This window comes from Balaenoptera acutorostrata, chromosome 11 (genome assembly GCF_949987535.1).
Source record: "Balaenoptera acutorostrata chromosome 11, mBalAcu1.1, whole genome shotgun sequence".
NCBI classification, from domain to species: Eukaryota; Metazoa; Chordata; class Mammalia; order Artiodactyla; family Balaenopteridae; genus Balaenoptera; species Balaenoptera acutorostrata.
This window is the reverse complement of record NC_080074.1, coordinates 83,019,645-83,045,984: the sequence shown is the minus strand read 5'-3', so window position 1 is coordinate 83,045,984 and position 26,340 is coordinate 83,019,645. Positions and strand designations below refer to the sequence as shown.

At 34.0% G+C, this 26,340-nt stretch overlaps 1 protein-coding gene across 7 annotated transcripts in view; it reads left to right on the top strand.

Moving 5' to 3' along the window:
- The window catches only part of CCDC91 (coiled-coil domain containing 91), a 371,744-nt gene that overhangs the window by 162,802 nt on the left and 182,602 nt on the right, over positions 1-26,340 (top strand). For all 7 annotated transcript variants that reach the window (XM_007175702.2, XM_057557084.1, XM_057557080.1 and 4 more), the window contains exon 7: positions 24,658-24,735. In XM_007175702.2, the coding sequence (XP_007175764.1) occupies positions 24,658-24,735 (78 nt within the window). The remainder of the gene's footprint in view (positions 1-24,657; positions 24,736-26,340) is intronic.

Sequence of the window (26,340 nt, the reverse complement as noted above, 5' to 3'; positions counted from 1 at the left end):
ATGCAGTCTTGCCAGCACCCTTGATTTTAACCTGGTGAGACCTGTGTTGATTTCTGACTTACAGAACAGTAAGTAATAAATGTGTGTTGTTTTAAGCCATTAAGTTTGTAGTAATTTGTATGGTAGCAGTGGAAAACTATACAGTGGGCCATTTGTTATCTTGACCAGCAGTTTTGGCATAGTGGTGGGAATGAAGGCCTATTTAAGAGAATGGGAGGGAAGAAGTGGAGGTGAGAGTAGAGACAATTCTTCAGTGGATGTGGGGAAGGGGAAGGTTTTGTTTTGATGGGAAATATTTTAGCATGTTTATGTCACTATAGGATTGATTCAGTTGAATGGGAAAGTCGGTGATCAAGTGAGAGAGATACCAGGGGAGATCAGAGTCCCTGAACAGATGATGCAGTATGGGATCTTGTAGATGAGTAAGAAGTGCTCTTTTCAGATGGAGCTGTTATCTTCAGTTCTTTCATAATAACAGCTGGGAAGACTGCATATGTGGGTACAGATCCAGATAGACCAGTAGGTGTGATGGTAGGAGCTTGTGGAAAGCCTTTTCTGTTAGCTTCCATTTTATGAGAATGGAATAGGAGGGTTGAAGAGCTAATGGAGGTTTGAGAGTAAAGAAAAGGTGTGAAGTAATAGACTTAGGTTTATGGACAGATGGGATCACTAGTATTACATGTCTGAATTTGACACTTACTTGCCTTTTTATTTAGTAGCACTGGATAACCTTAGATATTCTACTTAGGAGCTTGGCCCTGCAAATTTAATGCATTGAAGTGTAGAAAAGACATGTTTCCTGCAGTCAGTTGAGAGAGAGATTGAGAGTGATATTGAGAGAAAGGGATACATGCACATAGACATATATCATATACAACATATGTGTGTGTATAACATGTACATTTAAATCCCCTCTCCTAATATCCCTATCAGTTTTTTCATAAATAATATATAACATACACACTTACGTTTGTGGATGCTTATACCCATATCCATACGTACATACATACACATATGCGTTTATACACCTGTATCTATATATAGAGGTGGGAAAGGGAGAGATTTGAAGGAAAGGGATTGAGGGAGAAAGTAAGGGTGCTGAGCCACACATGCTCAACTTTTTCTTACCAGCTCAAGGATTATACAAATCACCTCACCTTCTGAGTGTGGGGAAAGAGGGAGTAAGCGAGTGGGTAAGGCAAAAGGCCAAAAGAGTTACTGAGTTTCCTATCGCATGGAATAATGAATTTAGGGAAAAGCGTTTCTCAATAGTTCAGTTTCTTTATGTCATTACCTGTAGTTTTATCATTTATACAATAGGAAGCAAGGGGGGCGGTGGAATATGTCTTTTACATCATTATGGTATTTTTTAGGTCTATAATTATGAAGCTAAATAATTCACTACTAGGACCATTAAATACCAATTTTTATAATATAGCAAATGTTTTTCTCATTTTATCAAACAACTTCTCTAGAAATATGTGTTATTGGACCTTTTTGTGCCTTGAGGGTTTTATAGCCCTGTCAAAGCTGATGCCTCTATTTGACAGACAGTATACATTTTTCTAACATTAATATCAGAAAAATTGACATGACTTTTCTCAGAGTGAGGTAGTGTTTTTCCTGGTTTGCCAGCTACTTTTGCCAGAATAGGAGAAACAGAAAAATAATTTAGCATCTGAAAGATGTAATTCATATTTTGTAAGTTACAAATAATTTTTTCTTGTATTTGTATCTAAAACAATAATCATTCTTTGGAGCCAATAGGTATTTTGACAAAAGGGAAAAAGTAGAGTGTGAAATTTTTGGGCCATACTTGCAGTAAGAAGTCAAATTACACTAAGAAGGTAACATTTATGGAGGAATTAAGTTTAGTGATTTTTATAAATCTTAAAAGAATATATCTAATTTGGAGTTAATAAAGTCACCTATTAATCATTACTTGACTATTTTTGTAAGAAAATAGTGAATTTTGGTGGTACTTGTGCCAGCAGATACATTTACCTATTTCTCTTTCTGTTTCCTTTTTGGCACTATTGAACGCCAATAAATGAATATGCATTAGAAAAGATATCATCTGTGTGGTCACATATCGAGAGTAGAAGAAATTTTCTGATATTATGGGCTTTCTACCCATTTCTATGAATATTTTCTTCCCTTATTTGAAAAAAATTGATTTCTTTCATGTGTGTAATATGCTTATCCATATTCAATGTCAAACTTTATTGATGTATGTAGTGTTCACTGTGAGACAGAAACTTTAAAATAAAGTCTTTTTGGTTATCTTTCTTCCAATTTTCATTGAAAGTGAAAGGGAGATGATGATGAGGAAAACTGGTATTTACTGACTGGCTACTCTGTGCTACAGTATGCTATGTACTTTATGTGCATCATTTATGTAATTCTCACACTAATCCTGTGAGTTTATTATTTTCTTTTTACAGATGAGAAAAATTCAAATTTAGCTCTTGGGATTTGAGTGAGGTCTTTCTTTTATGCCCACCATTCTCTGCCTCAAAAAATATTTCATAAACACTTGCTTGTATCCATCCTTTACCTAATGCCAGCCAGATGCCAATAGACAGAGAAGGCATCTACCTACATAGAGTTGAAGGGAAGCTAGAATTATTGTCTCTTCCCTCAAAATGTCAACTCTTAGTTCTCAGCTTTCGTATCAGAAATTGTATCTTTAGTAATTTATTGCATTGAGTTAGATTTCTAAGATCGACACTTTATATTTTAATAATTTAAAGGTTAATAACTTATTTTTTGAAGTGGCAAGATGTTCGCATATTTCAAAAATTTTAAAGTACAAAAGGATATAGATAGTGGAAGGTGTCCTTTTCACAGTATTTGTTGCCCATTTTCCCTCCCTGATGTCAGCTGATATGAGCAGTTTCCTATATATCCTTCTAAAGATATTTTGGATATATACAAATATACTGTGTTTATATGTGTATATGTGTACAAATATACACACATATACATATACATTCATTTTTATCCTTTTTTAAAAAAAGATGAAAGGCATCATGTGCTCTTTCACTTAAGAACATAAATTATTCCATATCAGTATAGTAAGGGTTTCTTTATAATCTATTGAATGAATGTACTATCATTTAACAAGTTCTCCATGATGAACATTTGAGTGGTTTCTGACCTATTACTTCAATCAGTTTGTACATGTATCCTTATGCATTTAGACACTGTTAACTAAATATGGAAAGTCTAGGGTTTTTATGATTATTTATTCATTTATATCTAAAGTCATTGCAGAGTATAATATCTAAGCACAGGTAATATTTCCATTAAAAATTCTTATTAAAATTATAAATAAACAGTTTAAAAAGTCATACAGTTTTAAATGGCTTGTTATGAAGAACAGTATACACAGGTCCTGTCCCTGCTCCTGCCCTTTTTCTGGCCTCCTAACAGCAACCACTTTCAATTTGTTAATTAATATTTATGCCCGTATTTCTAAATGACATACTTAGAATATTGCTACTTCTTGATTTTTCAGATTTTGTAAATTTTTACTGCCAATCCACACTAGAGTTCCTTTATTCTTCCAGTATAGTTATATCATGAATTGGATTAGGTCAGTATTCAGTGTTTACATTGTAATGGTTGTGTAAATACTACTGATGCCTGAATCACATAATATAGACTGATTAATTTTCCCTTCTTGAATAACTTTTTATCTTGAAGTGAATATTGTCTTTTGTGTATTCTTACTCATTGTGATTATTTTCCATTGTAATTTTTTGTGAACTCATATATGTTTGATCTTAATTGAATTCTTGGGCCTTAATTGAGAATTCTTTTTCCTACAGGAGTTTTTTGCCGACTTCTGTTGGGAATTGGGGGTATCAGTTGTACTGATGCAATACTGGTATGCTTTCAGGGTCTCTATTGTAGTGTAGTTGTCTGATAACTGGCTATTTTTATTTAGTTCTACCCAGGACTTGCTTTTTTGATTGAAATTACTATATATAGACCTTTGTTCTTGAGACAATCTTGAGTTTTAGGAATGCTTCCATTATAGAAATAAGGTTTTGGTTCAGTTTTGTTTTGTTTTATTTTTCTTTTTGCCCTTTAGAAATTTCCCTTACTTCCTGTAAGCCAAGTTGATACTTGTAAACATTAAACTATGTGTTTCATCTAGTTGTGTTTTTACTGGCGGCCCTTTTAAGTATGCAATAATACTGGAAATAAAGTTCTTGGGCCTACATTTGTCCATTGTTTGGGAACTCTAAGCATCCCTTCAGTGTATAATGTTTAGATCTGGGGAATTTCTTGAATTACTTTTCATGAATTACTTCCCTGTTATTTGGATAATGATGCCTATTATCTCCCCTCTGTAACACCTGTTATTTGGGTCCTGGATCCACTGGATCGATTGTCTTATTATTTCTATTTTCTGTTTTTTTATTTCCCCTCCCCTTTCTGGTTGATTTTCTTAATTTTATCTTCTTAGTCTTCTATTGATATGTTCATATGTATCATTACGTTTTGAATTCCCAAGAGCTGTTTTTGTTTTTTTGTTCTTTGAGTGTTCTCTTTTTATAGCAGCTGGATCTTGTTTTATGGATGTTATATCTTCTCTTATTTCTTTGAGGATGTTAGTGTTATTTTTTTTTTCCTTATATAAGCTGTTTCTTCTGAGATTTTTTTTTTTTCTGTTATTGTGCTTTGACCTTTGTCTTACATTTAAAGGTGTTCTTTTAAATGACTGGTTATCCATAACTATCTCTTATTTAGGAGTAGGGCACAAAAGGTTGATTGGAAGCTCTGTGCTGGTGACTGGGGCCTGATGTACAGTAGCCTCCATTGTAGGATTTTCTGACAAGGCTGTTGATTGTCAGCCCTTTCCCATTGTCATTGTCCTTATTTTTTAAAAATTTTTATTGGAGTATTGTTGATTTACAATGTTGTGTTAGTTTCAGGTATCTTTAAGAAGGCCTGGCTTCATGGGAGTGCAACTTGTGCATTTGCATAGGGCTCTGTGATTGCTGTTGCCATCTTGAAATTATTAACTTTTGAGCAAGAGCCCTGCATTTTCATTTCATACTGGGGCTTACAAATTATGTAGCTTGTCCTATATTTAGTTCAAGATTTTATTACATTCCCTATAAATAGAGACCCGTTTAGTCTCCTGCCTAGTGTGGATAATCCAGACTAAATAGAGAAAGATTTCTGAGACTTAATACTTAAGATGTAAACTTTGACTAATTCTCCTGTTTTCAGTGGTGCTCTTGCCCTCATCTGTGCCTGGTGTTCCCAGTTTAGAGACCTTCTGTATCGCCCTCTCCAGAGAATAGACTGTCATTCTTCTACTGTAACTGTTTAGGGGCAGCTCTGCAGAGTGGTGGAAAGGGTCTGGAGGTGTCTGCTTCTTAAACAGAGCTGTCAAATCCAGAGTGTTCGGGGGTTTCTGCAGTATTATTGAATTACTTCTCAGCTTTGCATATTGCTTCTTTAAGATTTGGCTTTCTTGGTTTTGCTGTTTCAGCCAGTGCATATCCATCTTCTTTCCATCTTCTGTTTTTTCAGCTCTTTGACTCTTTGCTTTTGTAGCTTTGTATTATTACAAACAAAACAAAACAATGAGAAAAAGAAAATCAGAAAGCCAAAACTCTTTTCAGGTATTTTAGTTGCATTTGGGGTGACAGCAACAGTAAATATTTTTGTATAATCTGCCATTTCTTTTAAAGATCTGCTATTGTTACTATGATGATGATGACGATGATTGAGATCTGTATTAAGTTGCCAATATTCTATTTAAGAGAGATAACCCATTAGATAAATAATAGTTATTATTTTAAACAATTAGGTAAGAAGAAATCCAAAAAAGGCTGTGTTGTGGCATCATTAAGAGAAATATCTTATTGTGTCAATATACTGAGTCTCCTGGGACAAAGGATAGTGAGGCACTTGAGGTTTGTTGGTGAGTAAAGGAAGAAATTCTTTCAAAGAGGGACATTAAAAGTACTGTAACAGATTCTTAGTGCTCATATGACATATTGTGACAAACAAGGTGGGTTAAAACAGCAGAAGTTTGTTCTCTCAAAGTTCAAAAGTCTGAAATTAACGCTCCCTCTGAAGGTTCTAGCGGAGAGTCTTGCCTTTCCTCTTCCAGCTTTTGATGGCCGCTGACATTCCTTGCTTGGGGCAGCAAAACTCCATTTTGTTCTTTTGTCAAATGACCTTTTCCCTGAAACCAGTCAGTACTCAATGGTGAAAAGCTGAAAGCTTTTCCTTTAAGATCAGGAACAAGGAGGCCCACTCTCACCACTTTTATTCTACATAGTATTGGAAGTCCTAGCCAGAGAAATAGGCAAGAAAAAGAAATAAAAGGCACGCAAATTGGAAAGGAAGTAGTAAAGCTGACAGTATTTGCAGATGGCAGGATATAATATATAGAAAACTCTAAAGACTCCACCAAAAAACTGTTAGGACTAATAAATGAATTCAGTAGTTATAGGATACAAAATCAGTATACAAAAATCTGTTGCACTTTTATACACTAATAAAAATTATAAGAAAGAGAAATTAAGAAAATAATCTCATTTACAATTGAATCAAAAAGAATAAAATACCTAGGAGTAAATTTAACCAAAGAGGTAAAAGGACTTTACACTGAAAACTATAAGAAATTAATGAAAGAAACTGAAGAAGACACAAATAAATGGAAAAATATTCTGTGCTCATGGATTAGAACAATTAATATTGTTAAAATGTCCATACTACCCAAAGCAATCTACAGATTCAGTGCAATCCTTATCAAAATTCCAATGGCATTTTTTCACAGAAATAGAACAAACTATTCTGAAATTTCTATGGAACCACAAAAGACCCTGAAGAGCTAAAGCAATCTTAAGAAAGAAGAGCAAAGCTGGAGGCATCATACCCCCTGATTTCAAATTCTATTACAAAGCTGTAGTATCCAAACTGTATGTTACTGGCATAAAAACAGACACATAGATCAGTAGAACAGCATAGAGAATCTAGAACCCACACATATATGGCCAATTAATTTATGACAAGGGAGTCAGGGATATACCATGGAGAATGGATTGTCTCTTCAATAAATCATGCTGGGAAAACTGGACAGCCACATGCAAAAGAGTGAGACTGCACCACTGTCTTACACCATACACAAAAATCAACTCAAAATGTATTAAAGACTGAAACTACAAAACTCCTAGAAGAGAACATAGGTGGTAAGCTCCTTGACATTGGGCTTGGTGATGATTTTTAGGATCTGACACCAAAAATAAAGGCAACAAAAGCAAAAATACACAAGTGGGACTATATAAAATTAAAAAGCTTCTGCACAGTAAAGGAAATCATTAGCAAGATGAAAAGGCAACCTATTGAATGGGAGAAAATATTTGTAAATCATATACTTATTAAGGGGTTAAGATCCAAAATGTATAATATACTTATGCAACTCAATAACAAATAAAAAAAAAAGAAAAGAAAAAATCAAATTAAAAAAATAGGTAGAAACGTGAATAGATATTTTCCCAAAAAAGACTTAAAAATGGCCAACAGGTACGTGGAAAGATGCTCAACATAAATTATCAGGGAAATGCAAATCAAAACCACAGTGAGATACCACCTCACAACTATTAGCATGGCTATTATCAAAAAGACAAGAAATAACAAGTGTTTCTGAGGATGCGGAGAAAAGGGAACCCTTATGCACTGTTGGTGGGAATGTAAATTGGTGCAGCTGCTGTGGAAAACAGTATGGAGGTTCCTCAAAAAATTAAGAATAGAACTACCATTATGATACAGCAATTCCACTTCTGGGTGTTCATCTGAAGAAAATACAAACACTAACTGAAAAAGATATGTGTACCCTGTGTTCACTGCAGCATTATTTAGAGTAGCCAAGATATGGAAACAACCTATGTGTCCATCAACAGATGAATGGATAAAGAAGATGTGGTATATATATACAAGGGAATATTATTTAGCCATCAAAAGAAGGAAGTCTTACCATGTGTGACAACATGAATGGACCTTGAGGACATTCTGCTAAGTGAAATAAGTCAGACAGAAAGATAAATACTGTATCGTCTCACTTATATGCGGAATTTAAAAAGAAAACCAAACCAAGCTTATAGATAGAACAGATTGGTGGTTGCCAGAGGCAGGGGGTGGGAAGTGGGCAAATGGGTGAAGGGGGTCAAAAGGCACAAACTTCCAGCTATGAAATAAGTGAGTCCTGGGGATATAACATAAAGCATAATAACTATAATTAAAAATACTGTGTTGCATATTTAAAAGTTCCTAAGAGAATAGATCTCAAAAATTCTCATTACAAGACAAAAAGTTTGTGACTATGTGTGGTGGCCGACGTTAACTAGACCTGTTCTTGTGATCAGTTTGCAATATGTACTAAGATCGAATCATTATTTTGTACACCTGAAATTAATATAATGTTATATATCAATTATACCTCAAAAAAAAAAAAAAAAGAGGAAACCAATCATTGGATTTAGGGCCCACTGCAAATCCAAGATGATCTCATTTCACAGTCCTTAACTTAATTATAACTACAAAGACTATTTTCTAAATAAAGTTACATTGATAGGTACCAGAAATTAGGAACTTGGGTGTATCTTTTTAAGGACACAATTCAACCCATTAGAGTTTGCCCCCTAGACCTCCCCAAATTCCTGCCCTTCCAAAGTGCAAAATACATTCACCCCATTCCAACATCCCCAGAAATTTCGGTTCATTTCAGCATCAACTCTAAGTCCAAAATCTCATCTAAATATCATTAGCTAGAAAATCCCAAGTGTCATCATCTAAATTATCTAAACCAGATGTGGCTGAGACTGGATATGATCCATCCTGGGGCAGAATTCTTCTTCATTGGTATATTTGTCAAACTATAAAACAAGTCATCAACTTCCTAGAATACAGTGGTTGAGCAGGTATGGGATAGGCATTCCTATTTCAAAAGGGAGAAACTGGAAGTAAAAAAGGGGTCACCAGATCTAAGCAAGTTTGAAAGACAGAAGGGCAAGGTCTGTGATGTTTTAAGCCCTGAGAATAATTCTCTGTGGCTTGATGCTCCACCCTGTGCACCCAGAGCTCCAGCTTAGTGAGCCTCTGGAACTGTGGCTTTGGCTTGGTCAGTATCTGGGCCCATGACTGCAGCTCATTTGCCCACTGTGCTCATGGCTGTGGCTTGTTCACCCTCTACACTCATGGCTTTGTCACCCTCTGTGTCTGTGACTCTGCAGGCCTCTGCCTCTGCACCCATGGCTTGAGCTTCTGCATCTGGGCCCATGGCCCTAGCCTCTGTACCCATGGCTCTGCCCTCAGAGTCCTCCTCCTTTTTCTTAAAGGTAATGCATGTTTGCAGCCACATGGCACTATCAGCCTGTTTCCTCCTTGTAGAATCCCAGAAATCCAATAGCCTTCTTTCATTTCCTCTCATTTCTGTCTCTTTGAGTCCATCCAGGCTTGCTGGTATAACATTCTTAAAAGCCTTGTGGATCTCCTGTGTAAGTTGAGAGGATTCATGCCATTAAACAGGTGTATTCTCCATAGATCCTTTCTGCATAATCCCATTTCTTTTCTGTGGCTTCTGCTGAGATAATTGATTGGATCCATGAGTGACATACCTAATCTCTTGAGCAAAAAACTGTCTAGTCACCACCTCTCAGAGCAAATTCACAAAAGTGAGTTTTCTAATTCTAGCATCCGTTGCAATCTGATAGACCGAGAACCTCCCAAATCTTCAAGTGCTGGTACCTTTTTGCTTAATGTATCCTTTTTCAGTTTTTCTCTTTTCCTCTTGCATTTTACCATGAGCACCAAGGAGAAACAAGGCCACACCTTCAATACTTTGTTTAGAAGACTGTCACTAAACGTGGAATTTCATCACTTAGAAGTTCTATTTTCTATCCAACAGTAGAACACAATTCAGCTAAGTTTTCTACCACTTCATAATAATAAATAACAACAAAGATCACCTGTCTTCTAGTTTCCAATGATGTGTTCCTCATTTCCTTCTGAGACTTCACCAGAAGCACCTTTAATATTCCTATTTCTACCAATGTTCTGTTCATGACAATATGTTTATTCTCTGGGATGATAGCTTTCTCTACTATGCTCTTCACTTCCTTTGAGCCCTTACTAGAATCACCTTCAGTATCCATATTTCTAGCAACCGTCTCTTCAGAACAGTCTAGGCTTTTTCTGTCTTGCACCTCAAAATTCGTCCTCTATCCAGTTCCCAAGCCACTTTCACATTTTTAGGTATTTGTTACAGTATCACTCCTGTTCTCAGTACTGAAATCTGTATTAGTTTCCTAAAGCTGCTAATATGAAGTTCCACAAACTCGATGGCTTAAAACAGCAGAAATTTATTCTCTCACAGTTATCGAAGTCAGAAGTCTAAAATCAACATGTCGGCAGGCCTGTGCTTCCTCCAAAAGGTTCTAAGGGGAGAATCTTTCCTTGCCTCTTTCTGCTTCTGCTGACATCTGATGTTCTTTATCTTGAAGCAGCTGAAGTCCATTTCTTCCTCCATCTTCATATGGCCTTCATCCCTGTATCTCTGTGTCTCAAATCTCACTCTCCTTTCTTATAAGGAAACAAATCTTAAGGCTTAGGGCCCACTCTTCATCCAAGATAATCTTATCTTGGGATACCAAAGACCCTATTTCCAAATAAAACTACATTTACAGATACCAGAGCTCAGGATGTGAACATAGCTTTTTTTTGGGGGGAGGGGGTGTCACAATTCAACCCACTACAAGCACCAAAGATGAATCTCAGTGTCTTTTAAAATGTGAAGGCAAATCATAATACTGTGGACAGAAACACTCAGAATATGAAGACAAATGACCAAAACATTAAAAAGTGATTTTTATTAAGCCATTTTTCTTTTCTCAATCAAAATGTTAAGTATTTTGAGAAACAGTGTTGTTAGAAAGTCCCTTTCTGTTACCAGAATTAAAATATAGCCAAACTTTGGAGAGTAGGCTTAAGATGGGAAAAGTCGTAAGAAATTAGAAGAATTTTGAAGAGGTTTACATCCTTATTGAATGGGATGATGTTTGTAGATATATACGTAAGGCATAAGTCTTTCCCATTAACTGTTGCAAACTGTCTGCTCTTCCCTCTTTTTCTCCCTCCTCCCCATCCCTCCTTCCTTCCTCCCTCTCTCTTTTCCTTCATCTTTTTTTTTTCTTTCCTCCCTTTCTCCTTTCCATTCCTATCTTTTGTCCTCTGTTTGGCTTGAGTTAGTTTTGAGCATCTGCTTCTGAAGGCACTTTGCCTTTGAAGACTTTAACAAAGTCGAAGATAAATAGTAATTTCTTTTAAATCTGGCACAGAGTGGAGTTTCTTTCTTTCCTCTTAGAGCAAATAATAAGGTGACATTGAAGTAGCAGTAGGAGTAAAGCCAATCCAATCAACAAATTAGCCAGGAATTTAGCCAAAGTTATGCAGGAGACCATATTCTCAGGCTTTGCAGGATTTGGCCTTTATTCTTTAACAGATTGTAGTTGGTAGAGGAGATGTTGTGCTAATGGAGAAATGATAATGACAACAATAATGGCACTGTTATAAACATATCATCTTCTCTTATGAATTTCACTTGAGTAGTTGTTTTCATCTTTAGAACAAGAAATTAGCTGTGGCCTGCTTATTCATTTCTCATTTGCTAACTACTAATTCTTTCTTAAAAGTTTGGTTTAGACATGGACATGACATTGCCATGTCTGGGTTTTGTAAGGTAGCATATAGAAAAATCAATTACTTCTGTGCTGGTGTGAACACATTGTGGGGTTCTTTGCATACCTTCATCATTGTATCTGTTAGAAAACTTCCAGAAGAAGTTTGCTTTGTTATCATGTTTTTGATTGAGAGGAGGCCACAAAGCTGATGGTTCTAGATCTGTGTGCTGATGAAATCCATGCAGTGGTGTTAAGGTGGCCATTAACGGGATAGGGCCAGAGATGAAAATTAATCCTTTGAAAGATTTTGGAAATCTTACGCTAAAGGGACACACATATTAAGGGTGTCTGTTTCAGTACTGGGTACAGTTTATTATGGCACTAATGCTTTATTTCCATATGTAATATTACTGTATACTTTTAGGCTGATTCTTTCATGCTTGTGTTATTTTTTTTCCCTATTTTATATTTGGCTAAATATTTGAATTAGTTTGTGAAACTAACTTGATAAGATTTTGAAGGATTCTGTCATGTGTTGTTGTTACTGATTGTATAGGGAAACTAAGAAATGAGATAGAGTGAGGAGGTAAAGATTAAACATTTATTCAGTGGGAAAGACTTATGCTGTGTCATGCCAGTAAAACCTGCTTTCTTTTAGAAACCAACTAGGCTTGTTGCAGCTGTCAAATGTGGGGTGAGTGAGAGATGGAGAGGTGGTGTTTTGCCGTTTTTGTTCTGTTTTGATAAAGTAGGTGCCTATGGGATAATCTCATCTACTTTGTGCTTCTCTCACATTTACAATTAGGCCATGTTGGTATGTTGGATTCTTCAGATTTTGGTGAGAGGAATTTATACCATTTCTCAGTCAGAACCTTTCAGTGCCTTGGTTAGATGTTATCCCACTACCTGTATTTTGATTTCTTGCCCTGCACATTTCCTTTTGGAATATCTGGAGATGTTTATGGCTGCCTTATCCAATATAGTTGATTAGTTATTTTGTAAGGGATATAATCTTGTGGCTTCAGAGAAAGTGGTAATGAAGCGTATGTTAGAAAACCTTTCTTAATCAAACTATATTAGCTAATTATGTTCTGCTAATTATGTTCCGTCTAATTATAGACTTGCTCTTGGCCAAAGAATTTGGAAGGTGAAAAGCAACTGCTTTCTAATAGGTGGAATAGAATGGTTGATTGGACTTTGGAGTTTCCTTTCTCCTTCTGTCCCTCCCTCCATCCATTCTTTCCTTCCTACCTTCCTTCCTTCTCTCTTTTTTTAAAGTACTGTAATAAGTCATTCCAAATACATCAGCCAAATGTTGACTTTTACCATCTTTGTTGGAGAGGATTCTGCTGCTATGCATGGATTAACTTATTAGAGGTGATTAGTATGGGTTCTACTTGATTTCACAATGACCAATGATAATATAATGTGAATTACAAAATGTTTTTCCCATAAGCTTGGGCTTAAAAATTTTTTTTTGTATGAATTGTGATTCAAATATCTGAATTGAGTTTTGTCATCAATATAGCAATGAAATTTTAAAGTTTTTAAAAAAAAATTGCTAATTTCTCATTTTCCCATGAAGCATCTATATTTGTTAATTATGTGGTTCCTATTTACATATGTATTTATTCAAAGATAATTTTTCAACACCAATCATGTACAGGCATATTAAAACTATTAGACCTATGTATATTTAATAACTTCGGCAAGGGGTTGGTATTGGAGTGATTGTGGGTAGTAGAGAATTGATTAGAATGTGCTCTGATAATGTTTGAAAAGCACCTTACACATTTTTGTCAGACCAGAATTTCTGGTTGACAGTAATGAACTGGTGAATGACTATTTCAAGTTTTACCAAGAGTGACCCGTTTGTGTCTTGTTTTCATCAGAAGGAGTGACTTATGACACGTTAGTTATTGAGTTTTATATAGAAAACAAACCTGTTGAGGAGCAGTTTGGAATATACTCAAATAGTTCAGTCTTTGTCATGATATTTTTCAATAAACATTGGGCTGGCTATCAGAAGATGTTATTTAGGCTTCACCCTGCCCTTATTTGATAACTCAGTGATCTTGAACAAACTTCTTAGCCTCTCCAGGCCTCAGTTTCCTCATTTGTAAAATGAATACATTGGAATAGCTTACCTTTAAAGTCTCTTCTTGTTTAAAAGTCTGTAGTTTTATTTAAGGTGAGGGCATTTTTCTGAATCTTCCCTTTGTAGTGATGGTTTTGGGTTTGACATTTTGAAAGAAAGCTATCATTGTGGTCAAATTTGGTTCTGACTACTTTGAAGAGAGGTTGTAAGTTTTTGGCTCTATATTCTTGAAATAAAAATTTCAGGCCATGTATGACTATTTGGTTATTCCTGTGTTTTTCTTTTGGTAACTGGACAGCCTGGACTGTTACAATGTGGTTGTATGATTACCATCAGTAACTTTGAAGTAAGCAAAGTGGGTTGATTGATCTAATTTTAGCATAAAATATCATAGAATAGCGTTAAGAAATTTGGAAGTGTATTTTAGAAATGATTTAATCCAACTTCCTCATTTAAAAGAAACATGCCCAAAGATGTTAATTAATTAATTAATTAAGGTGTTTATTAATTTAAATGCTGGGCTTATATCAGAAAAAGAGCATTGATCATAATCTCATTCATTTATTCAACAAACAGATATGTGAACCTATTAAGTAGCCTCCTTTTTGGAGACCAAGTTTTAAATACATTTTTAACATTCTTATTATGATGTTAAGTAACTCTCTCCAATGAAGAATGAAACACTCTTCTCACTTCCCAAATATATTTGGCCTTCAAATCCTATCCATTCAATCTCATTTTTATTCAGTTCTTATTTATTGAACAGGCAATATATACAAGGCACCATTTGAGGTATGTATATTCAATGGCAAGTGAAATTTCACCTTCCCAAATTGAACTTAATGTTAGACTTTGAAATCTGCCTAGTATCTGTCTTTTCCTCACCTTCTCCAGTGCCATAGTGCTAGAGTGCCATCAGTATCTTCCCCAATATATAAGGGAGACTGGCAATGAAGAATAAGTACAAAACAATAAGTAGTGATAGGTGCAGTGATTAAAAATAAAGCATGACTAGTGGACAGTGATGAGTGCGCTGTTTTATACACGGTGGGTCAGGGAACATCTCTCTGACACTGGTTTTTGAGTAGTATCCAAAGGAAATGAGTGTGGGCTATCTGGGGTGAAGAGTATATCAAGCATAGCGAATAACAAGTTCAATAGCCTTATAGTAAGAATGTGCTTATAACGACTTGAGGAAGGCCAATGACAACAGATAGAGAGACTTAGGTAGAGAGGGGTATAGCTTTGGGCTATGGGAAGGATTATAGAGTTTATTTGCAGTAATGTGGAAGCTACTTGGGAATTTTGATCAGATGTGTGATATTTCATTATTTAACAGATATTTATTGAGCATCCACACTGTGCCTGCTACTATTTTAGGTGCTGTGGATATTGTGGTGAACGATTCCTGCCATCATAAAAATTACATTCTTTGTGATTGCACTAAAGTTTTAAAGGACTGTTTTGGTTGCAGTGTTGGAGGAAGGGTAGACTCAAAGAGGCAAAGACGTTGGGAAATGATTGTGGTGTGGACTAGAGAAGTAGCAGTGGCAATGTTGACAAGTGCTCAGATTTTAGGTCATGAGATGGAGATATTAGGAGGTTTAAATAAGTAAAATAAATGAGCCGATATTTGCAAAGGGTTTAGAACAGTGCCTGGCACACAGTCATATTATTTCAGAGTCTGTTAAAGAAATAAATGTAACGATCAAGCCAGTAGGACTTCTGAGGTATTGCATGTGGATTGTGAGGGAAAAAAGGAGAGAAATTAAAAATGATTTTAAGATTTTTTGTCTGAGCAACTGGAAGTTTGGTGGAGGAAAATACAAGGTTTGACATTGGACATGTTAACTTTGAGATTTCTTATAGATATATGTGTAAAGACCTTAACAGGCAGCTAGATAAATAAATCTGAGGGGTCAGTCATGGCAGGGTTGGATATATAATTTGAGTTGTACATTGATAATACTTAAGGTTAATTAGAAGTTGAACAACTAAAGAAGAGATCTCATCCTTGGGGAACGCCTACATTTTGAGATTGGGGCAATGAAAAGGAGCCAACAGGACAGACTGAGAAGGAGAAGAACAAGTAAAGAAAATATTTCAAGAAGGAAAAAGGGTGGATTTGGCATGGTGATTGGCAGTAGCAGAGGCTACATAGTTTTTGAATCTTTCAGATTTTCTTACAAAATTAGACTAAGATAAAGGAAAAAAAATCCGTAAATACCATCTTCAAAAGAAAAAAAATAGATGACAGTTGTGTTTATATGAATTCTGGAGCACAAGCTGGTAGAGCTGAACTATTGACAGCAACAAGACGTGCATGTCTATCACATCTGTGCTTGAGTGATGGAGGGGAACATAAACGGGATTTAGGGTGGTCCTGAGGGCCTAGAGACCCAAATATTGCCACCCCAAAAGAAACAGTTCCCAATCAGAGTAGAGGAGTTAGAAGACAGATCTGAGGACAACAGCTAAAACTGGCTGAGTGCTCTGAGCCCTCATTTCTTTTGGAAATACCCAGAGAAAGTACCCTTCTTAAAGTATAGAGGTACATGGTAAGGGGAATGGTAGGGAGTAGTACAGACACTTAAGGAAGGAGAATGTTCAGATACTGGTAAGGGAGGGGTTCAGAGAAAGCAGATATCAGAAAGTACTGGAGAAGTGGCTACCCTGGAAAAAATTTTAATTACCTTATAATAGCAACAGAAGAGGGAGCCCTAGAATCGTGAAGCTGGGAAAGTTCTTCAGGCTAACCTCCACTCCTTATTCAAGAATACCTACGGGTGAACTGGTACGTGGATACGAGAAAAGGATTGTTGTGGAACTGAGTACAACGATGGAAGCATTTGAAGAATAGCATAAATCAGAAGTAGAATGGTTCAGAAAGGAGAAAAGAAGAATTAAATAAGAAGATATAGCTGATAGACAAAAAAATGAATTAGACATAAAAGAAAAAATTCTAAAATGAAGACAAAGCTTGAAAGAATAAAAGAGTGAATGTAATACTATAGAAAGAAAAAAATAATAAAGCATGGCAAAAAGAAAAATGAAAGCTGTCACATAAATGAAGAAATAATTTGAGAGAAAGGAATAATTATAGAAAACAAGCAAACCCAATGCAATATGGGTATAACTGGAGTCCCTGAAGAGGAAAATGAAAGAGGTGAAACAGAGCTATATGAAAAATGTAATTCAGCCACCTTACAGGAAATAAAAGAAGGCCTATTTTGAAAGTGCACATGTGTACCTGGGAAAATAGATCCCAGTCAGTTATGAGATACAGTCTAGTGACTTTAAAGAAAGTATCCTTCAAAAGAACACCTTGGAAGTCTGTAACTACAATGACTCTGCTTTTTGATTTGCTCAGGATAGTTCTTATTTATCCTAGTTATCCTAGTGCAGTTATTAATAGAAGCCCTTTTATTCTCAAAAGTGACTCTCTTTGGAAGAGAAATTGTATAGTCAATCTAAATATAAAATAAAGAAAATTAGATCCATGGCAGACTTTTAAAAAAACACTTTATGCCAAAAAATAATGTAACATAATTAAGATATTCAAAGAAAGAAAATGTGAATCAGGATTTATATACAGCTAACTGATTTTCGATTTTAAAAGCTGCAAGTGGTTTGTGGCATTCAAAAAGAGAATGTTATTCTCTTGGTTGTTTATGAGGAATCTTTCACCCCAATGAATTCCAAGAAGTAAAATTATAAAACCAGCATTCTCTGATCAGAATGAAACAAAATTAGAAATGAATAATAAAATCAAAGAAAAACACCTTTCAGCTTAGAAATTAAATTGACACAAACATACTATTTCTTTCTTGCACCAGTGTGTTTTTTTTGTATTAGGATAAAATTTGCATAATATAAAATTCACCATTTAAAATATTTTAAAGTATAGAGTTTAGTGTTTTTTAGTATATTCACAATGTTGTTGTATTGTCACTAGTATCTAGTGCCAGATAGTGTCATCACCTCAAGAAGAAGCCCTGTATGCATTAAGCAGTTCTTCCCTAGTTCCCTCTCCCCCAGCACCTGGCAATTGCTAATGTACTTGCTGTCTCTAGATTTACCTATTTTGGACATTTCATATAAAATGAAATCATGCAATATGTGGCCATTTGTGTCTAGCTACTTCCACGTAGCATAATGGTTTCAAGGTTCTTCCATGTTAAAGCATGTATCGTTTCATTCCTTTTATGGGTGACTAATATTCCCTTGTATGTATAATACTTCATTTTGTTTATTTATTAGCTGATGAACATTTACATTGTTTTTACTTTTTTTGCTATTATTAATAATGCTGATATGAACATTTGTGTCCAAGTTTTTGTGTGAATGTGTATTTTCAGCGCCCTTAGGTATATAATTAGGAGTGAAATTTCCGGGACATTTGGTAACTCTGTGTTTAATTTTTTTGAGGAACCGCGAATATGTTTTTCACTGTGGAAACACCATTTTACATTTCAACCAGCAAGGTGTGAGGGTCTCAGTTTCTCCACCTCCTTGCCAACACTTATTTTCGGTCTATTTAATTATAGCCATGCTAGTGGATGCCAGTGGTTTTGACTTGAATTTCATAAAGGCTAATAATGTTGAACGTTTGTATCTTTGGAGAAATATCTACTCAAGTTCTTTGCCTGTTTTTAAAATTTGGTTGTCTTTTTGTTGCTGAGTTATGAGAGTTGTATACATTCTGGATACCAGACCTTTCTTAGATATATTATTTACAAATATTTAGTGGGTTGCTTTTTTGCTTTCTTGATACTGTCCTTTGATGCACAAAGTTTTAAATTTATGTATTTTTAAAATTGTTCACTTGTGCTTATAGTGTCATATTTTTAGAAACTGTTGCCTAATCCAAGGTTACAAAGGTATGCACCTATTTTTCCTACAAGAATTTAATAGTTTTAGCTTTTATATTAAGGAATTTGATTTATTTTGAGTTAATATTTATACATATGTGAAGTGGGGTTCCAGATTTATCCTTTTGCATGTGTGTCTAGTTATCCCACCATCATTTGCTGATAAGGTTATTCTCTTGCTATTGAATTGACTTGTTTACTCTTGTCAAAAATCAGTTGGTTATAGATGTATGGGCTTATTTTGGGAGTCTCATTTTTATTTTCCACTGGACTCTCTGTCCTTATGCCAGTACCACACTGTTTTGGTTACTTCAGCTTTGTGCTAAGTTTTGAAATTGGGAAGTATAAGTCCTCCAACTTTGCTCTTCTTTTTCAAGATTGTTTTAACTACTCATAATCCCTTGCAATTCTATATGAATTTTAGGATGAGCTTGTCTGATTCTGCAAAATAAAGTCACTGGTATTTTGATAGGGATTTTATTGAATCTACAGATAAATTTTGGGATTAACGACATAAATCTTCCAATCCAGGAACACAGGATGTCTTTACATGTTTTAAGACTCTACAGTGTTTTGTCGTTTGTAGTGTAAAAGTTTTATACATCTTTGGTAAAAAAATATTTCTAAGTATTTTATCATTTTTCATACTATTGTAAATGGAATTGTTTTCTTTATTTCATATTTGGTTTGTTCATTGCAAGTATATAGAAATACAACTGATTTTTGTCTTGACCTTGTTTCTTATAACTTTGCTTATTTAACTTGTTTATTAGATTTAATAGTGTTTTGTTTATTAGATCTAATAATTTTTTACAGTTTCCCATGTGTAAAATCATGTCTTCTGAAAATAGGGATAGTTTTACTTCTGCATTTCTGATATAATAATTTCCAAGGATGCCTTTTATTTATTTTTCTTGCCTAATGCCCTTGCTAGAATTTCACTGCAATGTTTAATAGAGGTGGCAAGAGTGTACAGCCTTGTCTTGTTCCTGATGTTAGGGGAAAGCTTTTAGTCTGACAATGTTATGATGTTAGCTGTGGGTTTTTCACAAATGCCCTTTATCAGGTTGAGGATACTGTTTTTTATTCCTAGTTTGTTGAGTATTTTTATAGTGAAAATATGCTTGATCTTGTCACTCTTTTTCTGCATACTGAGATGATCATGTGGGGTTTTATTTCCTTCATTGTTTTAATGTGGTGTGTTAAATGGATTGCTTTTTGTATGTTGGACCACCTTTGCATTCCTGAGATAAATTACACTTGATCCTAGGTGTAGGGTGTAGTCTTTTTAATATGCTGTTGGATTCTGCTTGCTGCTATTTTTTTGAGGAATTTTTCATCCATATTCTTAAGACACATCACTTTGTCTTTTCTTGTGTTGTCTTTGTGTGGCTTTGGATTAGTGTAATACTGGCCTCATAGAATGAGTTAGAACATATTTCCTCATCAATTTTGGGGAGAAATATGAAAAATATTGATGTTAATCCTTTTATAAACATTTGTTAGAATTCACCACTGAAGTCATCTGAAAGAAGGGATTTTCTTTGTGTGAAGTTTTTTGATTACTGATTTATTCTCTTGTCATAGGTCTGTTTGGTTTTCTATTTCTTCTTGAGTCAATTTTAGTAGTTTACATATTTCTAGGAATTTGTCCATTACAACCTTGTTATCTAATTTATTGGCATACAGTTATTCATAATATTTTCATATGCTCCTTTTTGTTTCTTTAAATTCAGTAGTAAGTCCTTTCCTTCATTCCTGATTTTAATAATTTGAGTCATCTCTTTTTTTTTTTTTTCTTGGTCAATCAAGATTTGTCAATATTTTTGACTTTCTTTGAAGAACCAACTTTGGTCCAGTTGATTTTCTCTATTTTTTTCTATTCTTTTATTTATTTTCTTTCTAATCTTTTTATTTCCTTCATTATGCTTGCTTTGGGTTTAGTTTGCTCTTCTTTTTCTAGTTCTTTAAGGTGAAAGATTAGGTTATTGATTTGAAATTCTTCTTTTTTTAATATAGATTTTTAATTTTCCTTGTGATTTCTTCTTTGACTCATTGGTTTTTTAGGAATGTGTTAATTTCTACACATTCGTGAATTTTCTCAAGTTTACCACTATTAATTATTTCAAATTTCATTCCCTTGTGGTCAAAGAGCATACTTTGACTTCAGTATTTTAAAATTTATTAAGACTTGTTTTGTGGCCTACCATATAGTCTATCCTGGAGATTGTTCCATTTCCACTTGAGAATAATGTGTATTCTGCTGTTGTTGGGTGGAGTAGTCTATAGTTTTTTGTTTCTTCTAGTTTGTTTATGTGTTGTTCAGCCTTCTGTGGTTTCGCTGATCTTTGGTATAGGGGTTTTGTTCATTATTGAAAAGTAGCAGCAGCAATTTTGATACTAGTAGCAGCAGTAATAATACCTTATTTTTGTCTTCATGAACAAAATCCTTTCATACTCATTATCACTTTCAAGTTACTGTATACAGGTTAGTCAATCTTCTGTATTACTAGACTGAAGATAACTATTATATTTTCATCATCTTTTTGTCCCCAGAGGCTAGCAGAGTCAGGCACGTAGTTATTGTTTAAATTAAATATAATGCTTACAAAGAAAATTTGGTATAAACTAATGGCATCTGGGAAAACTTTAGGTGATCGGTAACTGTAAATTTCATGGTACTCTCAGAGTCTACATTTTCTATCTTGAATGATGATGAATATTACTGAGTATCTCTACATTATGTAAAAATTTCTTATGAAGTACACATTGAATATAATTTCAAAATTTTAGTTCTGATATCTAACATGATTATAGAAATCCATTATGTCAATAATGAGAATTTCAGCATAATCCAACAAACATTTGTGAACAGCTGCTGTGTTCTAAGGCACTATGCAAAGCACTGGATTGCTGTTCCTTCTATGTGAGAAGATACAGCCATTGCCTAAGTGTTTATTTTCAATTATAATAAAATATAATGTCATAGAACATTTTGATCATTTATAAAATGTCTATTAGATAAAACCTTTTATATGAATTGCTTAATATAATGGACTCTATGTGTGCCTTAAATAGAGCACTAATACTTTCTGATGGTTCATGTCATTATTCAGACCATAGTTGTTGAATGATCAAACTTTATAATTGAAATGGTGCATATTCATCTTCAGTTTCTAATTACTGAGGTAAAAATAGATTATATTCTCAGTTTCACTTAGTGGATCTAGGTTAATTTGCTTTGCTTTAGACTGATTAACTCTAGAAAGCTTTTTTGACCTTTTTGGTTCTCAGTTTCAATTCTGAACTGAAGAGATTAGTTGGTAATAGGTATTGTCAAGATAGAGAAAAAAAGTAAATTAATTAGTTAAGTCTGAAAAATGCTGGTTTTAGTAAAGTTCAACATATTTCTTTACTTGTGGGTTTGTAGGAGGTCTAATATTTTAATATATATTGTTAATTTCCACAATTTGTTTGACCATGTAACCTGTTTTATATGAATTTGTCATAAATCACTGGTCTTAAGGTATAATATATGCATCCCAAGAACTGCCTAAGATGTTCCACTATGATGTGAAAAGAAAGTGTCAGAAAAATGTTTCTATTTACTTTTTTAAAAAAAAATCTTAAAAACTAAGAGAAACAAAACTATGTTAATATTCAGCATAGAAATTGATGCTTTTGCCCTCATAGGTCATTTTATGAAACAGTCACATAACATTAGTGAGATAATCTGACCTGAATAGGAGTTCCATAGTGGTGAGTTGGTAGTGCTGCCCACATGTGTTTGCTCTTTAGTATAATAGAACGTATGAGCTTGCTTTACCAGGTAATTGGATTTAGCTGCTATGTTATTTAGTTTTTACTGAAACAACTCTGACAGAAATGGGAAAATGACTTTAAAAAGATTGCTGCCATGAGCCATAGATTGATAGTCATACCAACAAAAATCAGTGTTTATAATAAGTGCCCTTGTTGGTCCTTTATGTTTAGGCTGTTTTGGGAAAGAATGACTTAGCTACAGAAAGATACATAAAGTGATATACTGGAAATGGCAATTAGAATTTGATAATGAAATAGAACTTGTGAATAAGTAAGGCATAGTAAATGAGGGGAGCTTATAAATGAGAAAGTGGTGACAGTAAATGAACAAGAACTGTTGGTGTTATCTTTTCCCTAAATATAGTTAATTTTCTCTCCAAGTCCACTGGGGTGATGGTGCAGTCATTCAGGGTCCCAGGCTGATAGAGGCCCTGCTGCTGTTCGCAGCACGTGACTTTAATTTTCATCTTAGGCATTGACATCAGCAGGCAAATAGGGGGAAAAAGGGAATGTGTGGAGGATTGTGTTGGAGGTTTTGTGGTTCAAGCATGAAATGGTGTACATCACTTCTACCTACCTGACATTCCTAAAATAAATCCCACTTGGTTGAGATATATTATCTTATTTTTGTATTGCTAGATTCCATCTGCTAATATTTTATGTAGAATTTTAGCTTCTGTTTTCATAAAAGAGATTGGTTCATAACTTTATCTTTACAGATTTTAGTATAAGGAATATGCTGTCTTAATAAAATATGTAGGGAAGTATTCCCTCTTTTTCTATTCTCTGGAAGATTTTGTGTAAGGTCTCTGTTACTTGTTTCTTAAATGTTTATTAAAATCAACCTGTTAAATCATCTGGGCTTATGGATTCCTTGGTCGGAAGTTTTATTTTGTTTGGTTTTTAAATTAATACAGGTTCAATTTTTTTTAACACATATAGGACTCTTCAGAACTTTTATTTCATCTTCTTTCAGTTTTAAGTTGTGTTTTTTCATAGGAGTTTTTTCATTTCATCTAAAATTTCATATTTATTGCTCTAATATTTAATAATCTTACTGTTTATTAGAAATATCTGTAGGTTTTATAATACCCTGAATTCATGCATAATGTTAGAAATTTTTGTTTTCTATTTTTCTTCATCACTCTATTGTTGCCATCTTGCTACATTTAATTTTCTTCTTTCTTTGGATTATTTGTTACAATTCTTCTGTTACATGTATATTTGATCTTTTTACTCTGTCCCATGTCTTCTTAAAGTTTCTTTTTTTTTTTTTGTATTTTCCATCACTTATTTCTCTTTCTGCTGTAGTTTCTTTTTTTTCCCCCACTGTCTTTTGGTTCTCTAATCCTGCTTTCTGCTGTTTTACCTACTATTTACCTCATCTATTGTGTTGTTAATAATACATTTTTTCTCACTGTAGAATTTCTGTTTTACGAATCCCAGTTCTCTGAAGAAAATCTCTATCCTATCTGTTTTCTCCATTTCGTCTCTATTTTCTTGAATGTATTATTCATACATATTTTAAAATCTTTGATAAATAATTTCTGAATCACACGTGGGTCTATTTCTTTTGTCTTTTCTGTTTTCTGTTTCTTTGGTCTCATCTTTTACCATCTCTGATAATTTTGCATTGAAAGCTGTACATTGTGTTTGAAAAATTGGAAAGGATCTGTAGGATGTTAACATTCTTCAAAGAGAGGTAAGCCTCTCCTTTCCTAGAAAGGTAGAATGGGGGGTTGATTACCTTAATCCATTGGTTCTCAAAATTTATTATGTATTAAACTATTGGCATGTATATGTTACTAGAGAAGTAATGAAAAAAAAAAAAGGTCCTGGCTTGTTGAAGTAACACAGGACCTCCTGTCTCTAGATCCAGGTCCAGAATTGCCAGATGCCCCAAGGGATAACACCATTGCTGTGTGTTACCTTACCTCTCAGCATGGTTTTCCTTTCTCAGTTATTGTTTCCCTTTAATTTCTCATTGCCACAGCCCTGCAGAATGCTTTTAAACAGAACTTTTTTAAAAAATAGTTTTTCTGTTTGTTTGCAGCTGCGTGCCACAAGCTACTCAATCACTTATAGATGCAAAAGTCAATGGTGTGTTGTTATTTTGTCAAAAGAACAAATCATGGCTTAGTTTCTTACTTTCTTTCAGGAAAAACATAAACAAGAATTGGAAGACATGAGGAAAGCTGGTCATGAAGCCCTCAGCATTATTGTGGATGAATATAAGGTAGCGGTTTGAGAGTCTGTTTTCTTTATTCTTTTAAACTTTGGCAAACTTTAGTAAAAAAAATTACACACATAGACATATGCTACACAAATTATAGAATTATAGTGTAGTCTTATTTTGGTATAGAATTCCTTTCATTGATTAATAAGTGTTCATTGAAAGCATACTTAGTAGATTACAAAGGTAATGCTAGATGTTGCTCTGCATTTGAGAACTTACAGAATATTTGAGAACACAGGATTGAAGTTCGAAAACAAAATACTGTAGAATTAATTGCTAGGTTATTAGCTTTTTTGGTCTTTACTTTGGTTCCACCTTTTATAGAAAAAAAAAGTGTGATATAAATCTGAAAATTATTGTCATAGCTTTTTTTCTTAAACAAATTAAATAGATTTGGATACATTTAAGTAATAATAAAAATTATAATAAATGTCAGTATCAGTGATATATACAGTATTATTCTGGATAAGCTAAGCCTGCATAAGCTTAATCATTTAAAGTAAATTGAGAGTTTAATGACAAAATTTTTCCCCCCTAAATTTTATGTTAGATCATTTTTTTCCATCAAGTAATTAAGGAATACATTCTTGTTGAAATCAAATTCAAAAAATTCTCCCCAGAAGTAACCAGTGTGAATGGTGTTATGTGCATCCTTCTAGAGGTTTTTCTTTATATTTACACACACACGCACACACACACACACACACACACGTATACTCATGCTGTATAATTTTGATTTGCTTTTAGAAAAGTGTTGTTCTACTCAATCTGTTCTTTTGTTTCTTGCTATATTTACTTGTCAGTATATATAAACTTATCCTGTTTTTGTCATTGTTCTATAGTATTCCACAGTGTGTGTATATATATATGTATATATATATGTGTGTATACATATATATACACACACATATATACACATATACAAACGTATATATGCATATACATACACATATATATACATATATATATACATATATATATACACACACACACACACCCCATAATTGGTTTAACTATACCTGTGTAAATAGGCATTTAGTTTATTTTTTTATTGTTAATTATTACAATAAATGTTTAAAAAATCCTTCTACCAATGTGGAATATAGACATTTTTTTTATTGATTCAACTTCATTCCTAGACATGATAGAAGTTGATTTCATTTTAATTAGCTGATAATTTAATGTCAAAAAGCTTCCTGTAACAAGTCATTTGGATAAAAGTAGAAAAAGAAGTAGATCCAGAATTTAAGTGAAAAGCACTTTTTTTAAAATCCAAGGTATTAAAATGATTGGTAGATCTGTCTTGGGACACGAAAGGTCATTTTTGTGACCATGCTAGTATAGAAACTGGTGCCATTGTTGAGAAGGTTATTAAAAAATGGCTGGTTTTTACAGCTGTGATTATTGGCTCTTTTTTTATAATGTTGTGAATTTTTAGTTCTACTAATACAAACCAGCTTTACAGTTGTTGAGTTGGGGAAAAGTATAGGATCTATTTTGGACCATCTTCTTCTTTTCCTAAGGCTAAGGGTTGGAAGAATTAAAATACTGGAATTTACATAATTCTCCTGGCATATTAAGTGATATATTCTTGGATGAATTTAT